Source organism: Beta vulgaris, chromosome 1 (assembly GCF_026745355.1).
Source record: "Beta vulgaris subsp. vulgaris cultivar EL10 chromosome 1, EL10.2, whole genome shotgun sequence".
NCBI lineage: Eukaryota > Viridiplantae > Streptophyta > Magnoliopsida > Caryophyllales > Amaranthaceae > Beta > Beta vulgaris.
The window spans coordinates 58,952,624-58,976,614 of NC_079202.1; the positions used below are offsets into that span (position 1 = coordinate 58,952,624).

The following is a 23,991-nucleotide window of genomic DNA, read 5'->3' on the forward strand; positions in this document are numbered from 1 at the left end:
TACAAATGGTATGTTCTTTTTTGGTGCACAATAAGCATTGTGCACCCTAGTGCATAATCTACGCTTTGCCTATCATATGGTCTACCATTATATTATTAATTAAATTTTACTCCCTTTTTCTCTTCTATTTTAACCCATTTTTATTTGATTATTTATCTTAATCCCTTTCTCTCTCCTACCTTACCCAACCCATTCCCCACACAAATGGATCCTCCTTGGTATCTGTAGGAACAGTAACAAGGAAGATCTTTAGAAAATAGAGGGAGTATAATAATATTGTAATCATAATATTAATATTTATAATAGTAATAGTAACTGTAGTAATAATAATAATAATAATTATCATTATTTTATTATCAGAGAATTAACTGACTGAACTAAAAATAACCCAGGGAGAACAGGCCCTTAATTGTTTGATTTTTGTTTCAAAACTCAGGTTTTACATTTTTGATCTAATGTTATAAACTTTTTATAGCTACTACTAAAATGTAACTGATGAAGTATTATTAATTATATACTCCATCCGTTTCAAAATATAAGGTACGCACGATGTTCGAGGTCGAAATTTGACCGTTAATTACTCTCAATTTACGTGGATAAAAAATTTAAAAAATTAATGTTACCATAGTATTTTTAACGATGAATCCAACGGTATAATTTTTATATATCATATTCTGAGAGATATTTGTGGTCAAAATAAATTTTCGTAAAGCGTGAATGCTTTATATCTCTATTATATAAGTGAAGGGGGGAGGAAGATGGTGTCCTCTCATAAAAAGTCTAATATACCCTTAATGAAATTAAATTATCATATAAATCTTTTCTTCTTCTTACTTGTCATATGTATTGAACAAGCTAATAATGTAATTGAATTTGAAATTTCAATTAAATATTAAATTAAGGAGAATGATTTCCTCTTATTACCTACGTGTGAAAAAAAAATATTAAAAAATTGAATTGATAATATAACTTGATTGACACGATACATAAATTCATCTACTTTATTTGAGCACAAACTTTTTTCTAATGTATTTCTTTCTCTTGATAGTATATTTGAATAATGATGAACAAATAACTAATAAAACCAATGAAACATTGATTTAAGAAAAATATAGTAAAAAGTTAACAATAATTATAAATGTATTCTCGAATCAATTTTTTCATAACACTGTTGAATAACTAATTGAGAAAAACAAAAATATTAATACAACACGCACGCATAGCGTGCAAAAAATGCTAGTATATATTGAACGAAGGGAGTACCAGACTTATATACACTGTCTTTTCATTTTGTTTTTTCAAATAAACCATTGTTTAATTTAGTTGTGCTAATTTTTTCTTTTTCCCCCTTTTTCGTTTAAATGAAGAGTTAATTATCCCCTTATTTTTTTTCTTTTTTTTTCCTTTTTTTTTTATTTTTTGGTGTCTTCCATCTACAGTCATATAATAATTTTTTTTAAACAAAGATAAAAAAAACAAATCATTAAAAACAAAATTATTTGTTTGTAATATTTTTAGTAATAATATACATTCTAGTAATAACACATACACAAAATATAAATTTTAGTAGTAATACATATACCTAGTGTATGTATGACCCACATACACCTAGTGTATCATTGACCATTGTAGGTGTAGCATTGCGGGTTCCACATGCTTACGGAAACTGATATCGTCTTCCTTTGACTCTTCCTGGCATCCCTACTCTTCATTTGGACAACACAAGCAAGAAATTTTGTATCATCTCAAACTTTATATTAACTTCTTGTTCAAGTTTCATAATTTGTTTCATCATTTCATGTCATATTTAGTTTTAACTTTTAACACTTAATTAATAACTTGATTGAATAAAAAATCTCTTAATAATTGATTCTCGATTCGTAGTTTTGTATAACTCTGTACTATATAACAAGAAATTGATAGTGCTTTATTACTGCAAGTAATTAATTAGATTTTTTTGATGACGTAATCAAGAATGAAAGCTATATATGGTCATTACAATTGCTAAAAGTTTCCATTTTTGTAAAAAATTGTAACTCATAATAGTAAAACTTAATTTGGAATTTATTTAATATTCATATTATTATTTTTCAAATATTATTTATATATTTATTACATTTAATTTAATTCAATTCATTTTAATTCAATGCAATTCAACTTGATTCAATTCAATTCAGTTTAGTTCAGTTCAGTTCACTTTAGTTCAGTTCAGTTAAACTGTTTTATGCCGAAGAGAACATGCCCTAATAATGGTGGATTGGGAGCTGAAATATAAGAACAATTTGAAGATATATTATTTTTATGAGGATATTTTGGACATAATTATTGATTGAAAAAATAGAAATATAACTTATATTTTAGAATACCTTATAAGAAAAATAGGATTTATACTATAAGATGGGAGTCCGGATCCTTTAGAGTTTTAGTGAAACTCTACAAGGTAGAGTTGCATCCGAACCATACATGTTAAAATCAAGGGATGAGTATGTACTAATTCAAACCAGTTTCTTAATAAAAAAAAAACACCCATTCACACCTCTGTTTCTTTTTTAAAAAGTAAAAATATCACTTTGGATTTACTGCCAAATTTATGGCAAAAGATTAATGGATTTTCATTGATGCGCATCATTGGTTCACACTATTCAATTACTTGTAAACTTGTAAAGTGCTCTACGGACATTGATTAAGTGATTTTAAGAGTTGTCAACCTTCTTATTATTAAATTTTTATTGGTTAGAAATACATTAAAATATTATTTTTTTATATCTCTTTTCTCCTCTTTTATTATATACATATCAATATTTTATATTTTTATTCTAATGTATCTAATAGGGTTAGCAACCTTAAGGATTACTGAAACATTTTCTGTGCTCTACACGTTCTTTTCTCAATTTATGAAAGGTGATATGATGGGATCCTATATGTGACTGGTCAGAATAAACTTTTTCTATACATCTATTAGAGATAGACATAATAAAATACTGGAAGCCAACTTAGGAAAATAGATGATATAAAGCAATTCCAATAATTAAAGTACAATAAATTTTTTTTCAATCTTGTATTGATCCCAATATGATTTTGGTTCACCCTTCAAAAAATTACTTTTGATTCTTATATATATTGAGTCCCTTTTTATGTCTTCAAGTTTGCATTCAACACCTTTTAACCATAAAATAAAGTCTTGTGCTATTATATATATACTCCCATTGTTTTCAGAACAAAGTATATATATATAAATTGTTATTAATCTTTTCCTCAACCAAAAAAAAAAAAAAAAAAACAAAAAACAAATCTAAGCAAAATGGTGAGACCAAGGATGCAACTGGAGAAGTTGGATGGAGATCTATCAAGAGAAGACTACTACTTACACAATAAATCAATAGTGTCCAAGAAAGTGAGAGAAATGAGTGTTCTTACAAAAACTGATATCTTCTTCCTTGGATTTTCTCCTTCTGGCATCCCTACCCTTCATTTGGGACAACACAGGCAAGAAATTTTGTATCATCTCAAAATTTATATTAACTTCTTGTACTTATATTAGATTGATATACAATTTGATAATTGAGGATTTAAATTGCACCATAGTATAGTAGTGAGATGCATTGTAATTAGTTTATTATTGACTTGATTGAACATGGAAATTGACTTTAGAGAGTAAAGTTCTTGTCATTGCAATATAATGAAATAATTTACTTTGTCAACATGTTCTTGAATCATGATCATGAGTTCTTGTTTGATTTGGTGCAAGTGGCTGTGAGAATTTAAGTTGCTATGGAATTGAAGAAAAGAAAGCTATTTTTTTTGAGTTTTCCATCGCATTCGACGAGTGGACTAATCTCATATGAGAGTTTACCTGAGTACCTTAAAGGACATCTTTTCTATCTGAATTTTTTTCCGCTATTAATAGTGTTATTAGTCCACTCTTATTATTATTATTATTATTATTATTATTATTATTATCATTATTATTATGATTATAATTAATAATATTATTATTATTACTATTTAAATATATATCATTACTATTAAGTAGTATTATTATTATTGTTGTTTCTATATATTACTTTGTTTATTATAGCTTTACTCATTATTATTACTATTATTATTAGGAGGAACATGGTATAGGTCAAAGCACAAATAAACCCACTTTTTTTAGCCCATAAACCAATCAAATCGCATCAAGATGGTTTATAATGTAATTTTCGCGGTCCAACCCAATCATTATTTTTATTACTAAATATTTTTATATTATTAAATATAATTATTAAAATAGTATTATTAATTTACTTCTTAGATATTATTGTTATTATATATCATCTTCAAGTATTAATATATTAATACAAATAATATAAAATAATAATTATTAATTATCATTATTATCATTAATTATTATTATTAATAATTTATGATTATTAATATATATATTTATAACTATCATTTAAAAATATCCAAAATACTATTATTATTATTATTCATTATTATTACTTATCATTATAATTATTATTTAATATTTATATTATTATTGTTCAAAATATTATTTATATATTTATAACATCCAGTTTAATTTAATTTAATTTAATTTAATTCATTTCAGTTCAGTTCAGTTCAGTTCAGCTCCAATAAGTTCAGTTCAGTTCAGTTCAGCTGTTTTATGCCGAATAGAACAGGCCCTTAGGGCCTGTTCTCCCCAGCTTATTTTCAATTCAGTTCAGTTCAGTTCAGTTCAATTCAGTTCAGTTCAGATCAGTTCAGTTCAGACCAGTTCAGTTCAGCTCTTGACAATACTTTTACTCTCACATATCACTATTCATTTCATTTCAGTTCAGTTCAGTTCAGCTATTTTATGCCGAAGAGAACAGGCCCTTAGTCTCAAGAAAAGGGAATATATTATGTACGTTTGTCGTACTCTATAAAAAAAGTGTGCATGGTAGAAAGAATAGTTCATATTCATATTAATAAACCTTTCAAGTATTCAATTTCATTCTTAATTTTTTCTTACAAAATACTTTTTGCTCCTTTTTCAACCCCTTTGTATTTCAATAACTCTAATTTTTGTTATTTGTTGTGTAAATTTCAGCAATCTTGTGAATATTATGAAGAGATTTTCCCAGATACCTTTTGCTGATAAAGAAAAGAGGTTAGTTTTATTAACGACTACTTGTCATAGATGAATTTATATTTACTCTCTCTTACACACTCATCTTGCTTTGAGTCCCTCCGTTGATTATTGATCGTTTACTCAACTCTTTGTATTATGAATGAATTCAGGAGGCATGACAACATTCAGGTAAAAATCTAAACTTTATCCGCTTAACCCAAAAGGGACTTGTAAAATAATGTTTATTAACATCACAATTGATTTACTATACAATTTTGTGGGATGATGTACTACTTCCTACTTTTTTTTTATAGTTGTGCCATATCGACTCATTATATCTGAATAAATGTATTTACTTCTTTTATTGCAATTAGACAATGAAAACTAATTATCAAAAGGAAGGATACAATATCGACGTACAAAGCCTTGCTCAGGCATGGTATGTTTTCCTACTCTCTTTACCATTATAGGCTATGTTTGGGAACATAAACTGAAATACAGCTAAAACTGACAAGGTAGTTGAAAAGAGCTGAACTGATAAGGTCATTGCTGAAAATTTAAACACCTTAAATTGAGATGCTATATTTAATAGCAGCTCAATTTCAGAGCTTAAATTTTATTTAAACTCTTATCTCAAACACGGCTATTTATTTTAGGCGACGTAAACTTTTAACACCTACTTATTTAAGGTGACTTAAAATATGTTGCCAAACATAGCCATAATCAAATGTTCCTCTATTTACGCAATAATGCAGGACTGCATGCAGTCCATGCACATGTACATTTTATAAACAACTTAACTCGTATGGTATCATGATTATTTATATCATACTATGTTTATTTCTTATAATCGCAGGAAGGTCAAGAGATCCGAGGTCAGTATACAACCCCCTTCACAGAAGTACTTATTCTCATGTAGTCCTATACATCGTATACTCCCTCCCATGCCAAATTTTGCATAAAATTTTTGCTGCTGCAAGCTACTTGAATTTAGAGCCTTTTCCCCCTTAAAATGGTGAATTAGGAAGCAAAACAACTACAGGTGCCACGGCAAAGATTTTCTTTACACGATGTAACCCTCTCATAACCCGAAAAATATAGGGAAGATTATAAGGATTTAGTTGTTTTAAAAAGAGGACGATTCTAAAATTATTTGATTGGTTAACCGTTAATTAGTTGCACTACATTGATAGAATACACAATAGTTGCATAGGATGTTAGCCTTACCATATGCATGGCCCTCTTTAAAATTTACAGACTATTGACTAATTTGAAATAGTCGCAAATTTTAGGAGTGTCTTTATGGAGTAATCCTCTTAAAGAATTTCACAAAGACTCGAGCTTGGTTTGCTGTGAGCACAAATTATGCTACACCTCTTTCTCTATTTATGTGTATTTTCTCTTTACAGGGAAAGTTCATAATCAATTTCTCACGACGCTACAGTATACATCACACATAGGCCTTGTTTGGTTGACAAAACAAATCATGGGAAGTAGAAGTATATGAAGTTGTTTGGTTGGCAAAACCATGGGAATTTGCACTTTCTAGGAAGTTCTACTTCGTCCAAAATGGAGGAAGTTAGTTACCTAGGTCCCCCTAGGTAATTAGAACTTCCCATACTTCCCAATATCAACCAAAAACAATTTTACACTTCCTAGGAATTTCAAATACATTGAAAAAAATAATTTATACAACCAAACAAGGCCTATATATACTAGAGAAGGAAAACAAAACCTAGGAATATGTGTACAAAAAGACAAAACAAAATACACCTATACAAAAAATCCTAGGATCAATAAAAGATAGTTGTACATAATATTAGGCTATGCTAGCTAGAATAAGACTATGTTCAGTTCACCTTATTTTTGCTTATTTCAGATCTATTCAGATCAGATCAGAAAAAACAAGTTGTATATGTCGTATCAAGGCATGATGTTCAATACCTCTATTTTACAGTTTGATAAATTTTTTTAGACAATATGTCGTATAAATCCGAATCTCAAAAGACCTTCTCGATTTTATTGAAATCACTATTCTCATGATATGTAATTAGTATCTGTATCTCCCCACCACCTCGCTTTAGATATCTATGTTTGGAGCTACACATGATCAAATTGTTTGATTTTAATTTGCGAGATTATGAAACAGGAGATGCAACAAGAACTAGATAAGCTAAAGAATGAACTTGCTAATCTCAAACTAAAGAAAAGGTAGTTCTTATTGTTTTAGAATGTACTTCTAATATACTCCTACTAATTGTTGAGTTCTGTTGACATGTCAAAAATATGATGTTATGTTGGTGTCTTGGAGAAATGTAAAGTTTAATAGTTTGACAGCTTTTATTTTTGGCTTATAAGTTATTGGGAGAATCCACAAAATGTTGAAAGCATTGAAAAGATAAAGGAGATGGAAGAAAGTCTACAGAAATCCCTTCAAAGAGTTCGTCAACGCAAGGTAAGCAGTCACAAAATCAAATAGAAAGTTTGTAGAAGTATTATTGTTGTCCATTATCTCTTTTGGTAAAAAAAAAATGTACTCCCTCCGTCTCATAATATAAACTATAGTGCTTGTTTATTTTTTATACGGTCTCCAAGACGTAACTTTGACCTTTAATATATATCTTCAATTCCGTATTAATAAAAAATATAAAAAGTTGATATTATGAACTACACATTAAGACAAATCTAACAAGATCCCACATAAATATGTTTTTATATATATACAAATGAGAATATTTGGTCAAAGGTTTCAAAGTTTAACCCACCAAAAATGAAGTAGACGCTATATTATGGGACGGAGGGAGTAATAGATTTTCGAAGCTTTCCAAATTCCAACTCATCTTAGAATTGATGTCATAATTCATGTGTAACTAGATTTATATTCCTTACCGAGCAATAAGGTAGCACATAACTTAGCTCAGACAAGTCATACTTATGAAGAGTTGAGACTTGAGAGTTTGGATTGAGGAAGTTCATGTTGAGATTATGACATTAGTACTCAATTATGTGATTTTGTTAAATGAATAAGCTAGTTTTTTCCGTAAAAAAAAAAAAGGATTTACATAATTACATTCCCTACTAATTAAGGTTAGCGTGAGTATTAATTATGTTATAAAAATTTGATATTCTAAAATTACACATCGAAGTCCGTCTAACAAGATTTCACATGATTTTTTTTCCCTATATAATGGTGAAAGTATATAATTTGACCTAAGAAGTGCAGAGTGCTGCATTAGTTTTTGGAATGAAGGAAGTATAATTTTGTAAAGATTTTTGTATGTGTCTTGTAAATGGTAATTAGCATGTAATTGAGTTTCCTATTTACAATGCAGATTATTTGGGAACTAGGTGCACTTTTTTTTAGTAAAGTTATTAAATATAAGAAAGAAATCATATATTATGTCTACCTTATGTAGCAGTCCAGGGACGCTCATTAGCTTTTGCCTAATTATAATTTCGATTTGGACTTTGTTGTGTGATAGAAAGAAATAATCAAGCAAGGAAAGCGGGCAAATCAGACACTAGTTGAGCCGAATATTGAACCCTTCGAAGAGTATCTGCCAGAAATGCTTAGCGGGTAAATCCTCTTAACTAAATGAAAATTAGGTATTGTTCTTTTCGGCATTAAACAACTGAAATGTACTAAACTGAACTGAAAAGAATTGAATTGAACTGATGAACTGAAATGAATAGTGATATGTGAGAGTATAAGTATTGTCCAAAGCTAAACTGAACTGAACAAAAAATAAGCTGGGAAGAATAGGCCCTTAGGCTAATTGGTAGATTAATCCTCGTTCTTTCCTTTCTTAGTTGAGGTACATTTATTACCTTATTTATCTTGAAAAATCTTCCCTCTTTGTTGCAGAAATGATGAAATGCTTGCATGTTCAAGTATCGTTTCGTCTGAAAATCAAGAATTTAGTTCCCGAAACTAATTCCCACAGCCTACAAGTGTGAAAAAGCACAAAGACCTTAAGCTGGATAAATGCTATTTTCAATAATCTTTTCATATGCAACTGATCAAGTTATTTAATTTCCGATGAACTGCAAAATTTTCTTTCATGGGTTATAGTGGATTGGATTGTAGAAGACAACACCATATATTAATTTATCATCTTTAATATAAGGTACTACATTTTTGTTCTATTTAAAATAATATAAATTGAGAATTTACAAAACAATGAGTAATAGAATTTGTATTACTAAGGAAATTAATTGTAGTTGTGAATTAAGCTACTTTATTCGTTTCAAATTAGTCGTGAGACTTTTAAAATTACGGACTTCTATGCAATTTATGAAGAGGAGAGAGATAGAGAAAGAAAACAAAAGAGCCTCATGTGATATGACAGATATAGAGAGAATTATTACTCAAAATGAAAGTGTAACATCCAATTTGAAACTTACTAAAATAGAAAGTGTTGCAATTAAATTGGAACGAAAAAAATATAATATGAATAAGTCATAACAAGTTGAAAACACTTTATATGTTTTTAGGTGGGGGTATGAGGAAGGGGTAGGTAGGGATAGGGGTAGGGGGTAGATGGGGTGGGGTATAGGGTAGGGGGTAGGTAGGGGTATGGGGTAGGGGGTAGGTAGGGGTATAGGGAAGGGGGTAGTTAGGGGTAGGGGTAGGGGGTAGGGGGTAGGGGGTAGGGGTGGGGGTCGGTAGGGGTATGAGGAAAGGGGTAGGTAGGGGTAGGGGTGGGGGTAGGTATGGGTAGGGTGGGGGTAGATAGGGGTAAAAGGAGGGGGTAGGTAGGGGTAGGGGTGGGGTAGGTAGGGTGGGGGGTAGGTGGGGGTACGGGGAAGGGGGTAGGTAGGGGTATGAGGAGGGGGGTAGATAGGGGTAGGGGTGGGGGGTAGGTGGGGTAGGGGTGGGGGTATGAGGTGGGGGTAAGTAGGGTAGGGGGGGGGTAGGTGGGGGTAGGTGGGGGTTGGTGGGGTAGGGGTTGGTGGGGGGGTGGTGGGGTAGGTGGGGTAGGTGGGGGTAGGGGGTGGGGGGTAAACTAGGGTAGGGGGTTGGGGTTGGGGGTAGGTGGGGGTAGGTGGGGGTGTGAGGAGGGGGTAGGTGGGGGTATGAGGAGGGGGTAGATAGGGGTAAGGTGGTGGGGGTAGGGGGGTATGAGGAGGGGGGTAGGTGGGGGTATGAGGAGGGGGGGTAGTTAGGAGTAGGGGTGGGGGTAGGTGGGGGTATGAGGAGGGGGTAACAAGGGGTAGGGGTGGGGGGGTAGGTGGGAGTAGAGGGGGGGGTAGGGTGGGGTAGGTGGGGGTATGAGGAGGGGGGTAGATAGGGGTAGGTAGGGGGGTAGGTAGGGTAGGGGTGGGGGAGGTAGGGGTAGGGGGAGGGGGTAGGTAAGGGTATGGGGAGGGGGTAGGTAGGGGTAGGGGTGGTGGTAGTAGGGGTAGGGGAGGGGGGTAGGTAGGGGTAGGGGGTGGGGGGTAGGTTGGGGTAGGGGTGGGGGTAGGTAGGGGTATGAAGAGGGGGGTAGGTAGGGGTAGGGGGTGGGGTAGGTAGGGTATGGGTGGGGGTAGGTAGGGGTAGGGGTGGGGGGTAGGTAGGGGTAGGGGTGGGGGGTAGGTAAGGTATGGGAGGGGTAGGTAGGTCGGGGTGGGGGGTAGGTAGGGTATGAGGAGGGGGTAGGTAGGGGTATGAGGAGGGGGTAGGTCGGGGTAGGGGGGGGGTAGGTAGGGTAGGGGTGGGGTAGGTAGGGTAGGAGGAGGGGGGTAGGTAGGGTAGGGGGTGGGGGTAGGTAGAGGTATGAGGATGGGGTAGGTCGGGTAGGAGGAGGGGGGATAGGGTAGGGGTGGGGGGTAGGTAGGGGTATGAGGAGGGGGGTAGGTAGGGGTAGGAGGAGGGGGTAGGTAAGGGTATGGGAGGGGGGTAGGTGGGGGGTAGGATGAGCGTAAATAACTTGTTTTTTTTTTTTTTTTTTTTTTTGAATGGGGAAAGAACGTGTTTTTAAAGTAAAGAAAACGCAACATAATTTGGTATTTGGTAGTAAAGATCATAAAATAGACGTTATAAGAAATGGGTGGGGGGTAGGTAGGGTATGAGGAGGGGGTAGGTAGGGGTAGGAGGAGGGGGTAGGTAAGGGTATGGGGAGGGGTAGTAGGGGTAGGGGTGGGGGTAGGTAGGGGTATGAGGATGGGGGTAGGTCGGGGTAGGAGGAGGGGGTAGAAGGGGTAGGGGTGGGGGGTAGGTAGGGGTATGAGGAGGGGGGTAGGTAGGGTAGGGGTGGGGGTAGGTAGGGGTAGGAGGAGGGGGGTAGGTAAGGGTATGGGGAGGGGGTAGGTAGGGGTAGGGGGTGGGGGTAGGTAGGGGTAGGAGGAGGGGGTAGGTAAGGTATGGGAGGGGGTAGGTAGGGGTAGGGGTGGGGGTAGGTAGGGGTAGGAGGAGGGGGGTAGGTAAGGGTATGGGAGGGGGTAGGTAGGGGTAGGGGGTGGGTGGTAGGTAGGGTAGGGGAGGGGGGTAGGTAGGGGTAGGGGGTGGGGGTAGGTTGGGTAGGGGGTGGGGGTAGGTAGGGGTATGAAGAGGGGGTAGGTAGGGTAGGGGAGGGGGGTAGGTAGGGGTAGGGGGTGGGGGGTAGGTAGGGGTATGAGGAGGGGGGTAGGTAGGGGTAGGGGTGGGGGTAGTAGGGGTATGGGGAGGGGGTAGGTAGGGGTAGGGGGGGGGGTAGGTAGGGTATGAGGAGGGGTAGGTAGGGGTATGAGGAGGGGGTAGGTCGGGGTATGAGGAGGGGGTAGGTCGGGGTAGGGGTGGGGGGTAGGTAGGGTTAGGGGTGGGGGGTAGGTAGGGGTAGGAGGAGGGGGTAGGTAGGGGTAGGGGTGGGGGTAGGTAGAGGTATGAGGATGGGGGTAGGTCGGGGTAGGAGGAGGGGGGTAGGTAGGGGTAGGGGGTGGGGGGTAGGTAGGGGTATGAGGAGGGGGGTAGGTAGGGGTAGGAGGAGGGGGGTAGGTAAGGGTATGGGGAGGGGGGTAGGTGGGGGGTAGGGATGAGCGTAAATAACTTGTTTTTTTTTTTTTTTTTTTTTTTTGAATGGGGAAAGAACGTGTTTTTAAAGTAAAGAAAACGCAACATAATTTGGTATTTGGTAGTAAAGATCATAAAATAGACGTTATAAGAAATGGGTGGGGGTAGGTAGGGGTATGAGGAGGGGGGTAGGTAGGGGTAGGAGGAGGGGGGTAGGTAAGGGTATGGGGAGGGGGGTAGGTAGGGGTAGGGGGTGGGGGGTAGGTAGGGGTATGAGGATGTAATACTCCGTATTTTTAGTAGCAATTTCGTACTAATTAAGAAAATATAAAGAATTAATAAAAAGGTATTTTAATTTATTTACAAATTAATAGGAATAAATTATAATTAATATGAAATTGTTAGACATTTTCGGAGTTTTAAAAGAGTAACCTAATCTTCACTTGACCTAGGGTTACTACCTTTTGAAAGGAGTATAAAAAGAAAAGGAGAGGGAATTTCAGAAAAACCCTAAACTCTTTCTTCTCCCTCTCCTCAGCCGACATTTGCCTTTCTCTCTCTCTCCTCAGCCGACCTCTCCCTCCTTCTCTCTCTCTCGAATTTTTCTCCCTCTCTCAGATCTCTCTCTCGGATTCTCTCAAACTCTCGCTGACTTTCCTCTCGCCTCCTCCCTCTCGTCGCCGGTGGTTGTGCGAGTTCAGACGAGGGCTTCGTGCGAATTGTCGAGAGTTTTTGGTGTGAAAGGTGCGCGAAGGTGTTCGAGGGTTTTGGTGCGAAAGGTGCGCGAGGGTGTGCGCTGTTCGGGTTCGAGTGCTGCGACGAGGGTCGCGGTGTTCGAGGGTAGTGCGCCAAGCTGCGGTGAGGGTGCGCGAGGAATCGGGGTCGTGCGAGTGTAGCTGCGCGACAGATTGCGAGAAGGTTTGTGCGAGCGTGGTTCCGCGTCGTGCGAGCGTGTGGCGCGACGGATCTGGGTCGCGCAAGGGGTTTGGGCGACGGAAACCGGTTTCGGTGTTGTGCGCGTGTGTGGTATGGTTTTCGGTCGCCGGAATTCTTTCGCCGGCGAGTCTAGCGGTATAATTTTTGTACTTAACTTAGTATGTCAGTTTATTAATTATTTTATATTTACTGTTTTTCTAATTACGTAAGTTGTATTTTAGTAATTAGTAATTAATAATTAGTAAGTAAGTTGTGTAATAATTTATTAGATTGTTAACTAGTTAAGTTATTGTTCTGTTTTAAGTAAAATTCTGGTTAGGTTTGTAATTGGAATAAGTTGAAAGTAGGAAAAGTGTGCTATTATTAGTTACAGTTATCGTTTCATGGTAACCTGTTTCATGAAATCTGACTTTGGGACTATGACTTACCTTTGGACATGGAACTTACTTTTGGACATGGAACTTACTTTTGGACATATACTTACTCTTGGACATATGACTTACCTTTTGGACATATGACTTACTTTGGACATAAGACAGGTGGACTTATGACTTTTGGATTGGTAAAATAGTGGACTAATGTTACTAACTAACTTAGTTACTCACTAACTCTGACTTCTAAAAGACGTTAAATTCACTAGATTAGAATTATAACGAAAGTTCTGGAATAAGGTTTTAACTATTGCGTAATTCGAATCGTTAGATCGTTATGGTCTTAGTACGTAGTAGTTGTTAGTGTTATCAAGGACGTAACACTAAAGCTTTGTTTTAACGATTTAGGTCCCAATTTCATAAGCGGCTCGTTCTATTAAGTCAGCGAAAATTCTCCGCTACAAGGTACGTACGCGTACCAGTTTACTTTCAAAGCTTAGTATCATGTTTAGGTTGCAGTTCATGTTATTGGAACCTAGTACCATGATAGGGAACATTTGATTGTGATTGTTTGGTTAGACGTTTATAACGTGAAATCAATATGATGCATTGAAATATGTTGCATTGAAATGCGAAGTTCTATCGTAGTGTAACATCAGCATTATTAATCTGATCTATAGAGTAACAAGAGTGTTACTAGGGATAAGATTGAGTTTGGTAATTAAGAGAGTATGTAAATGACTCCTTAAAGTTATAAAAGAATGTTGTGTAAAAAGAAGATTATGGCGATACTTGTAGTTGGATCCCTACAAGTATAGAACAATGGGGGGAGTGTAGGACTTGTCCTACACTCCTACGCAGGCCTACTGTGACGACAGTAGTGTCCTTATATTTTGATAACTCAAGTAGGCGGAAGGTTCCGTTCGATCTTGGGGGTATGCATACTAAGGTGATGGGTGTGAGACGGAACAAAACCGTATTTGCATTTCATCTAATAGACCAAGTTGTCTATTAAGGATTCAGTAGCCCGTATGATTCTAGTAAGATGACGGTGCCCGTTCGATGCCAAATAATGAAAGATTAAAGGATGTGAGATAACGTAGGTTCATATACAGTTGTAATGTATGCATCATTTATGTTCATATAGTTTCAATGGTTCATTACGTACTCAGCATAGCTGACTGTGTGTTATTATGTGTTTGTTGTCCTGTGATGAACTATTGATACTTCAATGGGGAGCAGACTAGGTGAGCTGGTGCTGCTGCATGCATCAAGCATAGGGGGCTAGACTGTAGTTTGAAGTTAACTTTTGGTTTGTATTAATGAATTTTATAGAACATTGTTACATGGTTTGAGTTTGAATAAAGAGGGGTCATCTATGATTCCCGAGTTGTAATTACATTTTCTATTCCGCTGCAATTTGGTTTTGAGACAATGAATTTGAGTTACCGTATTTCTAATTATGCCTTGCGTTCCATCGCGGCGGTAACACTCCCAAAGTCGATGCGACGTAGCATTAGACGTGTATGGATTTTGGGGGTGTTACAAAACTGGATTCAGAGCCAGAAGCTCCTATTTTCAAAGACGTTTTCGAAACGATTTCAAAACGGGTAGTATGGGCTAGGAGCATATAGATCATGTCATGTGCATTAAGTCATAGGCATGTTATCATTGCACTTTGTTTGTATCTCGAACTTGTATGTGCTCTCTGTGTAATTGAAATGGTGAAAGATTCTTGAAATCTTCAAATGTGACTAGATTAAGAGAGTGTACAAAGATAGGTCTAAATTGATTAGACTCAAAACTTATTTAAGTATAAAAACTATTTTATTGATCGAAATGAGCTTGATTTCACTTGTGGATTTCAAAGTTAAAATGAGCATTTACCTCTTTACAAAAACTTAGACTATTCTATTTTGTTTTAATTTCGCAGATGGTTCACGACATAGGTTGTAAGGACTTTTGATGAAACAAGTAGGGAAGACTGGGATATGTGGTTCTTTAAAATGAAGTCTGCTATGGATTACAGAATTATGCAAGGGGAACAGTGGTTACGATCTGAGGGCTCTAGGATACACTTCATGCTTCGTTATGTTCCAGAATAGAGCCATATAGATTTGTTCATCGTAGGTATGGGGATATGTGGACTACAGAGGGTATTTCAATAGGAATAAGCATACCTACGGATACCAGAACTTCCTTCCGAAAAGCACTTCCTCACTGACCTTAAATACTGCGAGAATGAGTGGAGGGTTCGTGAGACCAGGGGTCAAAACCCTTCTACTTCATCTGAAAGGGAAAGTTCGAGCAATAGGGCCATAGATGGGAATTCTGAGAACCCAGGGGTCATACCTGAACCGCCATCAGCACCTGTGGCAAAAGGCCAAGATACCAGCCATTTGAGGATGAGTTATTAGCCGATGACTTTCAGAATCTTAGGACAGTCACTTACGTCTCTGATGATGAAAGGAACAATAGGACCTTCATTATAGTGTTGGGTGGGGTCCAGGTTGTACCAGGGTTACATGGGGAGGATGATGATGATGAGCCACCTCCACTAGAGGATATACCAGTTGAGGAAGAGGACCCTGCTGAGAATGAAGACCCTGTTGAGGATGAGAATCCTGTTCAGGGAGAGGATCCCATTGAGGCGGAGGATCCCATTGAGGAGGAGGATCCCATTGAGGAGGAGGATCCCATTGAGGAGGAGGATCCCATCGAGGAAGAAGACCCCGAGGAAGACCATGGGCCCATACTAGAGGATATATTCTTTGAGGACGGCGAGCCTGAGGCAGATGAGATTGACCTTGATGGAGGGATGGAGGATTCTGGATCAGAGGATGAAGCTCACCGTCTTGCCCATAGTTCTTTTGAACATATATGTAGGATTAGGATTTTTGTTTTATTTTGATCGTTTTTGTTCATTTGTTATGTGGGATAATAAGGCTTGCATGCCGATTAGGGAGTAACATTATTTGATTATATATATATATATAGTATTTCTTTACAAATATTACATTCCCATTTTCAATAATAGTGCATAGTATTATCTTTTATTGTTAATTTGGCATCTTATTTTGGATGATTGTAATGCAAGTCAGTACAGACTTAAAGGTGTTCGCAATATATGTTTATATGTTAAATGTGTATTCGTTGAATAAGTTAAAACAAAAATTATGTGTAAGTCACTGAAATAGCTACTATGTTAATTTCAGCGCAGAATGGTTCGATCGGGAGGCGCCCCTGACACCTCTCTTAACATCGAGCAATCGATACGTGACCTAGTACAGATTACAGCCAACTTAGCCCAAGGTCACAGCCGGGATGGGGACCTATCTGAAAAAGTGGCCCGTAGGAACCCACCTATACTAAATGGAAAAGGGGGACCTGAAGAGTTGGAAAACTGGGTTGGGGAATTTGATAAGCTTTTCTTCACCCTAACCTGTCCTGACGAGAAAACAGTGCCCTTAGCTAGTTACTATCTGCAGGGGGATGCCCATTTCTGGTGGACCCAGGCTAAGGACAACCTTCTCAGCCAACCGGGTTTCGGGTGGGAAACTTTTAAAAAGGCCCTAAGAGACAAGTACTACCCTCCGTATCTTAAGAAACAAAAAGCCCAAGAGTTCATGATGCTGGAACAAGGGACCATGTCGGTAGAGGAATATTACCGAAAATTTATTGAACTGATGAGGTTTGCCCCAGAAAGATGCCCCTACTGAGGAGGCTAAAGCCTCACGTTTTGAATTGGGACTTACCCTTGACCTGCAGGGTAGACTGGGGGGAGATACATTCACCTCTCTGGACCATGTGTTTGGCAAAGCTGCCCACCTTTATGCTATCAGGAAAAGGGAGGAAGGGGGTAAGCTGGGCGAGAAACGTAAGGATAACCCAAACCCTGAGGGTCAAAAGTTTGAGAAAAAGCACAACGGGAACCAGAAAATCAAAACCCTCAGAGAAATTTTGGTAAGGGACCCAACAATAACCCTAATCCCAACACCAACCGCAACAATAACACCAATAACCGCAGACCTGAGCGTGTATATCGGTGTAGAAAGTGCCCGAACAACCACCTGGTAAGGATTGTGAGGGTAACAAGGTTGAATGCCGGGAATGTGGGAAGATGGGGCATAGAGCCTATGAATGCTATTCGAAAAACAAGCTAAACCCCAATGGCCAAAGGAAGGGGAACTATGGGGACAAGCCCCGAAACGGAAATGGTAACGGGAATGGTAACGGGGGAGGTAATTACAATGGGAATTCTAACTATTCCAAGCCCGCTACCAAACCAGCAACCAAGTCTCTAATGTAACAATGCAACTAGTTCCCAAGATAAGGGCAAAGGGAAGCTGTACATGATGACGGCTAGAGAAGAAGAGGCTCGTAGAGACGTTGTCACGGGTACATTTTCTATCAACTCCACTCCTGTTAAAGTTTTATTTGATTCTGGAGCATCCTTGTCATTTATTGCCCATGCAACTGTTAGAAATTTAACATTGGTCGAGTCTGAGTCGATTTCTATGCCTATAGTCATTCCATCTGGGGAGACTGTTAATTGTTCTAAAAGATTCCTAAAAGTGCCATTAAAGATAGGTGAGGGATACTTTCCCTCTGATCTGATAGAGTTTAACTTATCAAACCTAGATATCATTCTGGGGATGGATTGGCTTGGGAAGTACAGGGCTAAGATAGATTGCGATGCGCAAAAAGTGGAACTAAAGGACCCTTCGGGGAAAAGAGTGTCATATAGGAGGATACCTCGAGAACCAGGAATTAAAGTTATCAATGCGTTACAACTTAAGAACTACGTAGACAAGGGTTGGCCCCTATTTATGTGTTCAGTGAGAAGAGTGGAGGATGATCCGTTAAGGCCTGAAGATGTGCCCATAGTCCGAGAATTCCAGGATGTCTTTCCTGAGGAAATACCTGGTATGCCTCCAAGGAGAGATGTAGAGTTCACCGTTGACCTAGTACCTGGGACTGGACCCATTTCGAAAGCCCCGTATCGGATGGCTCCGGCAGAAATGAATGAGTTAAAGAACCAGTTAGAGGAACTTCTAGAAAAGGGTATATTAGACCTAGCATGTCGCCATGGGGAGCACCCGTCTTATTTGTGAAAAAGAAGGATGGTAGCTTGAGGTTATGTATAGACTACCGGGAGTTGAACAATGTCACTGTGAAAAACAAGTATCCATTACCTAGGATTGATGATTTGTTCGACCAACTTCAGGGTGCGGGGATGTTCTCCAAAATCGACTTAAGGTCTGGTTACCATCAGTTGAGGATTGTTGATCATGATATACCTAAGACTGCCTTTCGAACCAGATATGGCCACTATGAGTTTACGGTTATGCCTTTTGGGTTAACCAATGCACCTGCAGTTTTCATGGACCTTATGAATAGAATTTTCCGACCCTACCTAGACAAATTCGTCGTGGTATTCATAGACGATATCCTGATCTATTCTAAGAACAAGGAGGAACATGAGGATCATTTGAGGGTCATTTTGCAGACACTTAGGGACAACCAACTATATGCAAAGTTTTCGAAATGTGAATTTTGGTTGGAAAGAGTGTCATTTTTGGGTCATTTTATCTCTAAGGAGGGTGTATCAGTCGATCCTGCGAAAATCAAAGCCGTGAGTGAATGGCCTACCCCAAAGAATGTCACGGATAACGAAGTTTCTTGGGTTTAGCCGGTTACTATAGGAGATTTGTGAAAGACTTCTCCAAAATAGCAAAACCTATGACAAACCTGATGAAGAAGGATTGTAGGTTTACCTGGAATGAGGACAGTGAGAAGGCCTTCCAAACCTCAAAGAGAGTTAACCTCAGCCCCTGTCCTAACCTTGCCTAATGGGAACGAAGGATATGATGTGTATAGTGATGCATCCAAAAATGGGTTGGGTTGTGTTCTGATGCAAAACGGGAAAGTTATAGCTTATGCGTCCCGACAGTTGAAGCCATATGAAGTCAATTACCCAACACATGACCTAGAATTGGCCGCCATAGTATTTGCACTCAAAATCTGGAGACACTACCTCTATGGGGTAACCTGCCGTATCTTCACCGATCACAAAAGCCTTAAATATATCTTCACCCAGAAAGACCTCAACATGAGGCAGCGCAGATGGTTAGAGCTCATCAAGGACTATGACTTAGACATCCAATACCATGAGGGTAAAGCCAACGTTGTTGCTGATGCGTTAAGTCGCAAGTCTAGCCATAGCCTGAATACATTAGTCGTTGCCGACAAACTTTGTGAGGAATTCTCTAGACTTCAGATAGAAGTTGTTCATGAAGGGGAGGTAGAAAGATTGCTGAGTGCCCTAACCATCGAACCTAACTTCCTAGAAGAGATAAAGGCGAGTCAACCTGGGGATGTGAAACTTGAGCGAGTCAAGGCAAAGCTTAAGGAGGGCAAAGAAGAGGGGTTTGCGATCCATGAGGATGGAGCATACGATATAAGGGTAGGTGGTGCGTGCCACAAAAGTGTGAAGAGCTGAAACAAAAGATAATGAGCGAGGGTCATAACACGACGTATTCTGTCCACCCAGGGGGAGATAAGTTGTATAAGGACCTCAAGAAGATGTTTTGGTGGCCTGGTATGAAGAGAGCAGTAGCTGAGTTTGTTTCCAAATGCTTAACATGCCAGAAAGTCAAAAGTGAACACAAGAGACCTCAGGGAAAGATTCAACCCTTAGACATTCCGACATGGAAATGGGACTCGATATCCATGGACTTCGTTGTCGCCTTACCTAGGAGTCGGGGAGGCAATAATACCATTTGGGTGATAGTGGATAGACTAACCAAGACAGCAAGGTTCATACCTATGAAAGATACGTGGAGTATGGAAGCCTTAGCCAAGGCTTATGTGAAAAATGTCATTCGATTGCATGGAGTACCCACAAGTATAGTATCAGATCGAGACTCTCGATTCCTGTCGAATTTCTGGAAAAAGGTCCAGGAAGCATTTGGTAGTGAGCTATTAATGAGTACAGCCTTTCACCCAGCTACCGATGGTCAAACAGAACGAACTATTCAGACCTTAGAGGACATGTTGCGAGCATGTGCTTTAGAATACCAAGGGTCATGGGAAGACCATTTGGACCTCATAGAATTCTCATACAACAACAGCTACCATGCTAGTATTAAGATGGCACCATTTGAAGCGTTGTACGGGAGAAAGTGTCGTAGCCCTTTGTGTTGGAACGACATCAGTGAGACTGTAGTGTTAGGACCTGATATGATTCAAGAGACGATGGATCAAGTGCGAGTCATTCAAGAAAAGATTAAGACTGCACAGGACAGGCAAAAATCCTATGCGGACCAGAAGCGAAGGGACGAAAATTTCGAAGTTGGGGAAAAAGTGTTGCTTAAGGTGTCCCCAATGAAAGGAGTGATGCGATTCGGGAAAAAGGGGAAGCTAAGCCCTAAGTTCATAGGACCCTATGAGATACTGGCGAGGGTAGGGAAAGTTGCTTATCGCCTGGATTTACCCAACGACCTAGAAAGGGTCCATAACGTGTTTCACGTATCCCAACTCCGGAGATACGTACCTGATGCGTCACATGTCCTTGAACCTGAAAACGTAGAGATAGACGAAACTTTGTCCTATGAGGAGAAACCTGTCCAGATCCTAGACCGCAAAGTGCGAAGTACGAGGAATAAGGACGTCAGAATTGTCAAGTGTTGTGGAGAAATCAAACTACCGAGGAAGCCACATGGGAAGCCGAAGATGCAATGCGTCTGAAGTACCCTGAGCTTTTCCAAGAGGTACGTGAGTTACGGGGACGTAACTTTTCTTTTAAGGGGGGAAGAATGCGATAGAATTTCGCGCTTTCACCCTAAAGTATGTTAATTATGTTATTTGTATTAGTTAGTTATATGCTAGTTATGTGTGAAAACTGCTTATCTATTGTGTGAACGTTAGAAAACGCTTGTGAAATTTGGGACTTAGAAGTGCAAAAGATCGTCGTTAAGACGGGCTACCTCAAAGTTTCGGGACGAAACTTCTTTTAAGGGGGGAAGCCTGTAATACTCCGTATTTTTAGTAGCAATTTCGTACTAATTAAGAAAATATAAAGAATTAATAAAAAGGTATTTTAATTTATTTACAAATTAATAGGAATAAATTATATTAATATGAATGTTTTAGGAATTTTCGGGTTTTAAAAGAGTAACCTAATCTTCACTTGACCTAGGGTTACTACCTTTTGAAAGGAGTATAAAAAGAAAAGGAGAGGGAATTTCAGAAAAACCCTAAACTCTTTCTTCTCCCTCTCCTCAGCCGACATTTGCCTTTCTCTCTCTCTCCTCAGCCGACTCTCCCTCCTTCTCTCTCTTCGAATTTTTCTCCCTCTCTCAGATCTCTCTTCTCGGATTCTCTCAAACTCTCGCTGACTTTCCTCTCCCTCCTCCCTCTCGTCGCCGGTGTTGTGCGAGTTCAGACGAGGGCTTCGTGCGAATTGTCGAGAGTTTTTGGTGTGAAAGGTGCGCGAAGGTGTTCGAGGGTTTTGGTGCGAAAGGTGCGCGAGGGTGTGCGCTGTTCGGGGTTCGAGTGCTGCGACGAGGGTCGCGGTGTTCGAGGGTAGTGCGCCAAGCTGCGGTGAGGGTGCGCGAGGAATCGGGGTCGTGCGAGTGTAGCTGCGCGACAGATTGCGAGAAGGTTTGTGCGAGCGTGGTTCCGCGTCGTGCGAGCGTGGTGGCGCGACGGATCTGGGTCGCGCAAGGGGGTTTGGGCGACGGAAACCGGTTTCGGTGTTGTGCGCGTGTGTGGTTGGTTTTTGGTCGCCGGAATTCTTTCGCCGGCGAGTTCTAGCGGTATAATTTTTGTACTTAACTTAGTATGTCAGTTTATTAATTATTTTTATATTTACTGTTTTTCATAATTACGTACGTTGTATTTTAGTAATTAGTAATTAATAATTAGTAAGTAAAGTTGTGTAATAATTTATTAGATTGTTAACTAGTTAAGTTATTGTTCTGTTTTAAGTGAAAATTCTGGTTAGGTTTGTAATTGGAATAAGTTGAAAGTAGGAAAAGTGTGGCCTATTATTAGTTACAGTGGTTATCGTTTCATGGGTGACCTGTTTCATGAAATCTGACTTTGGGACATATGACTTACCTTTTGGACATGGAACTTACTTTTGGACATGGAACTTACCTTTTGGACATATGACTTACTCTTGGACATATGACTTACTTTTGGACATATGACTTAACTTCTGGACATAAGACAGGTTGGACTTATGACATTTTTGGATTGGTAAAATAGTGGACTAATGTTACTAACTAACTTAGTTACTCACTAACTCTGACTTCTAAAAGACGTTAAATTCACTAGATTAGAATTATAACGAAAGTTCTGGAATAAGGTTTTAACTATTCGTTAATTCGAATCGTTAGATCGTTATGGTCTTAGTACGTAGTAGTTGTTAGTGTTATCAAGGACGTAACACTAAAGCTTTGTTTAACGATTTAGGTCCCAATTTCATAAGCGGCTCGTTCTATTAAGTCAGCGAAAATTCTCCGCTACAAGGTACGTACGCGTACCAGTTTACTTTCAAAGCTTAGTATCATGATTAGGTTGCAGTTCATGTTATTGGAACCTAGTACCATGATAGGGAACATTTGATTGTGATTGTTTGGTTAGACGTTTATAACGTGAAATCAATATGATGCATTGAAATATGTTGCATTGAAATGCGAAGTTCTATCGTAGTGAACATCAGCATTATTAATCTGATCTATAGAGTAACAAGAGTGTTACTAGGATAAGATTGAGTTTGGTAATTAAGAGAGTATGTAAATGACTCCTTAAAGTTATAAAAGAATGTTGGTAATAAAAGAAGATTATGGCGATACTTGTAGTTGGATTCCCTACAAGTATAGAACAATGGGGGGAGTGTGGGACTTGTCCTACACTCCTACGCAGGCCTACTGTGACGACAGTAGTGTCCTTATATTTTGATAACTCAAGTAGGCGGAAGGTTCCGTTCGATCTTGGGGGTATGCATACTAAGGTGATGGGTGTGAGACGGAACAAAACCGTATTTGCATTTCATCTAATAGACCAAGTTGTCTATTAAGGATTCAGTAGCCCGTATGATTCTAGTAAGATGACGGTGCCCGTTCGATGCCAAATAATGAAAGATTAAAGGATGTGAGATAACGTAGGTTCATATAGCAGTTGTAATGTATGCATCATTTATGTTCATATAGTTTCAATGGTTCATTACGTACTCAGCATAGCTGACTGTGTGTTATTATGTGTTTGTTGTCCTGTGATGAACTATTGACACTTCAATGGGGAGCAGACTAGGTGAGCTGGTGCTGCTGCATGAATCAAGCATAGGGGGCTAGTCTGTAGTTTGAAGTTAACTTTTGGTTTAGTATTACTGAATTTTATAGAACATTGTTACTGGTTTGAGTTTGAATAAAGAGGGGTCATCTATGATTCCCGAGTTGTATTTACATTTTCTATTCCGCTGCAATTTGGTTTTGAGACAATGAATTTGAGTTACCGTATTTCTAATTATGCCTTGCGTTCCATCGCGGCGGTAACACTCCCAAAGTCGATGCGACGTAGCATTAGACGTGTATGGATTTTGGGGGTGT

The 23,991-nt window shown here is 38.7% G+C and overlaps 1 protein-coding gene across 1 annotated transcript; it reads left to right on the top strand.

Moving 5' to 3' along the window:
• Nucleotides 1-5,080: 5,080 nt before the first annotated feature.
• LOC109135812 (uncharacterized) lies at nt 5,081-9,266 on the top strand. The gene is made up of 8 exons (XM_019251394.3): nt 5,081-5,137; nt 5,269-5,287; nt 5,473-5,537; nt 5,955-5,973; nt 7,248-7,309; nt 7,457-7,553; nt 8,581-8,675; nt 8,964-9,266. The coding sequence occupies exons 1-8, from the start codon at nt 5,094-5,096 to the stop codon at nt 9,031-9,033; spliced, it is 471 nt and encodes a 156-aa protein (XP_019106939.2). The 5' UTR covers nt 5,081-5,093; the 3' UTR covers nt 9,034-9,266.
• The last annotated feature ends 14,725 nt before the right edge of the window (nt 9,267-23,991 follow it).

Excerpts from the sequence above, each read along its gene's own strand:
- LOC109135812 (XM_019251394.3), top strand. The coding sequence starts at position 5,094 with ATGAAGAGATTTTCCCAGATACCTTTTGCTGATAAAGAAAAGAG. Across the intron at positions 7,310-7,456 it reads AATCTCAAACTAAAGAAAAG|TTATTGGGAGAATCCACAAA; the intron begins GTAGTTCTTATT and ends TTGGCTTATAAG. Across the intron at positions 8,676-8,963 it reads CTGCCAGAAATGCTTAGCGG|AAATGATGAAATGCTTGCAT; the intron begins GTAAATCCTCTT and ends TCTTTGTTGCAG.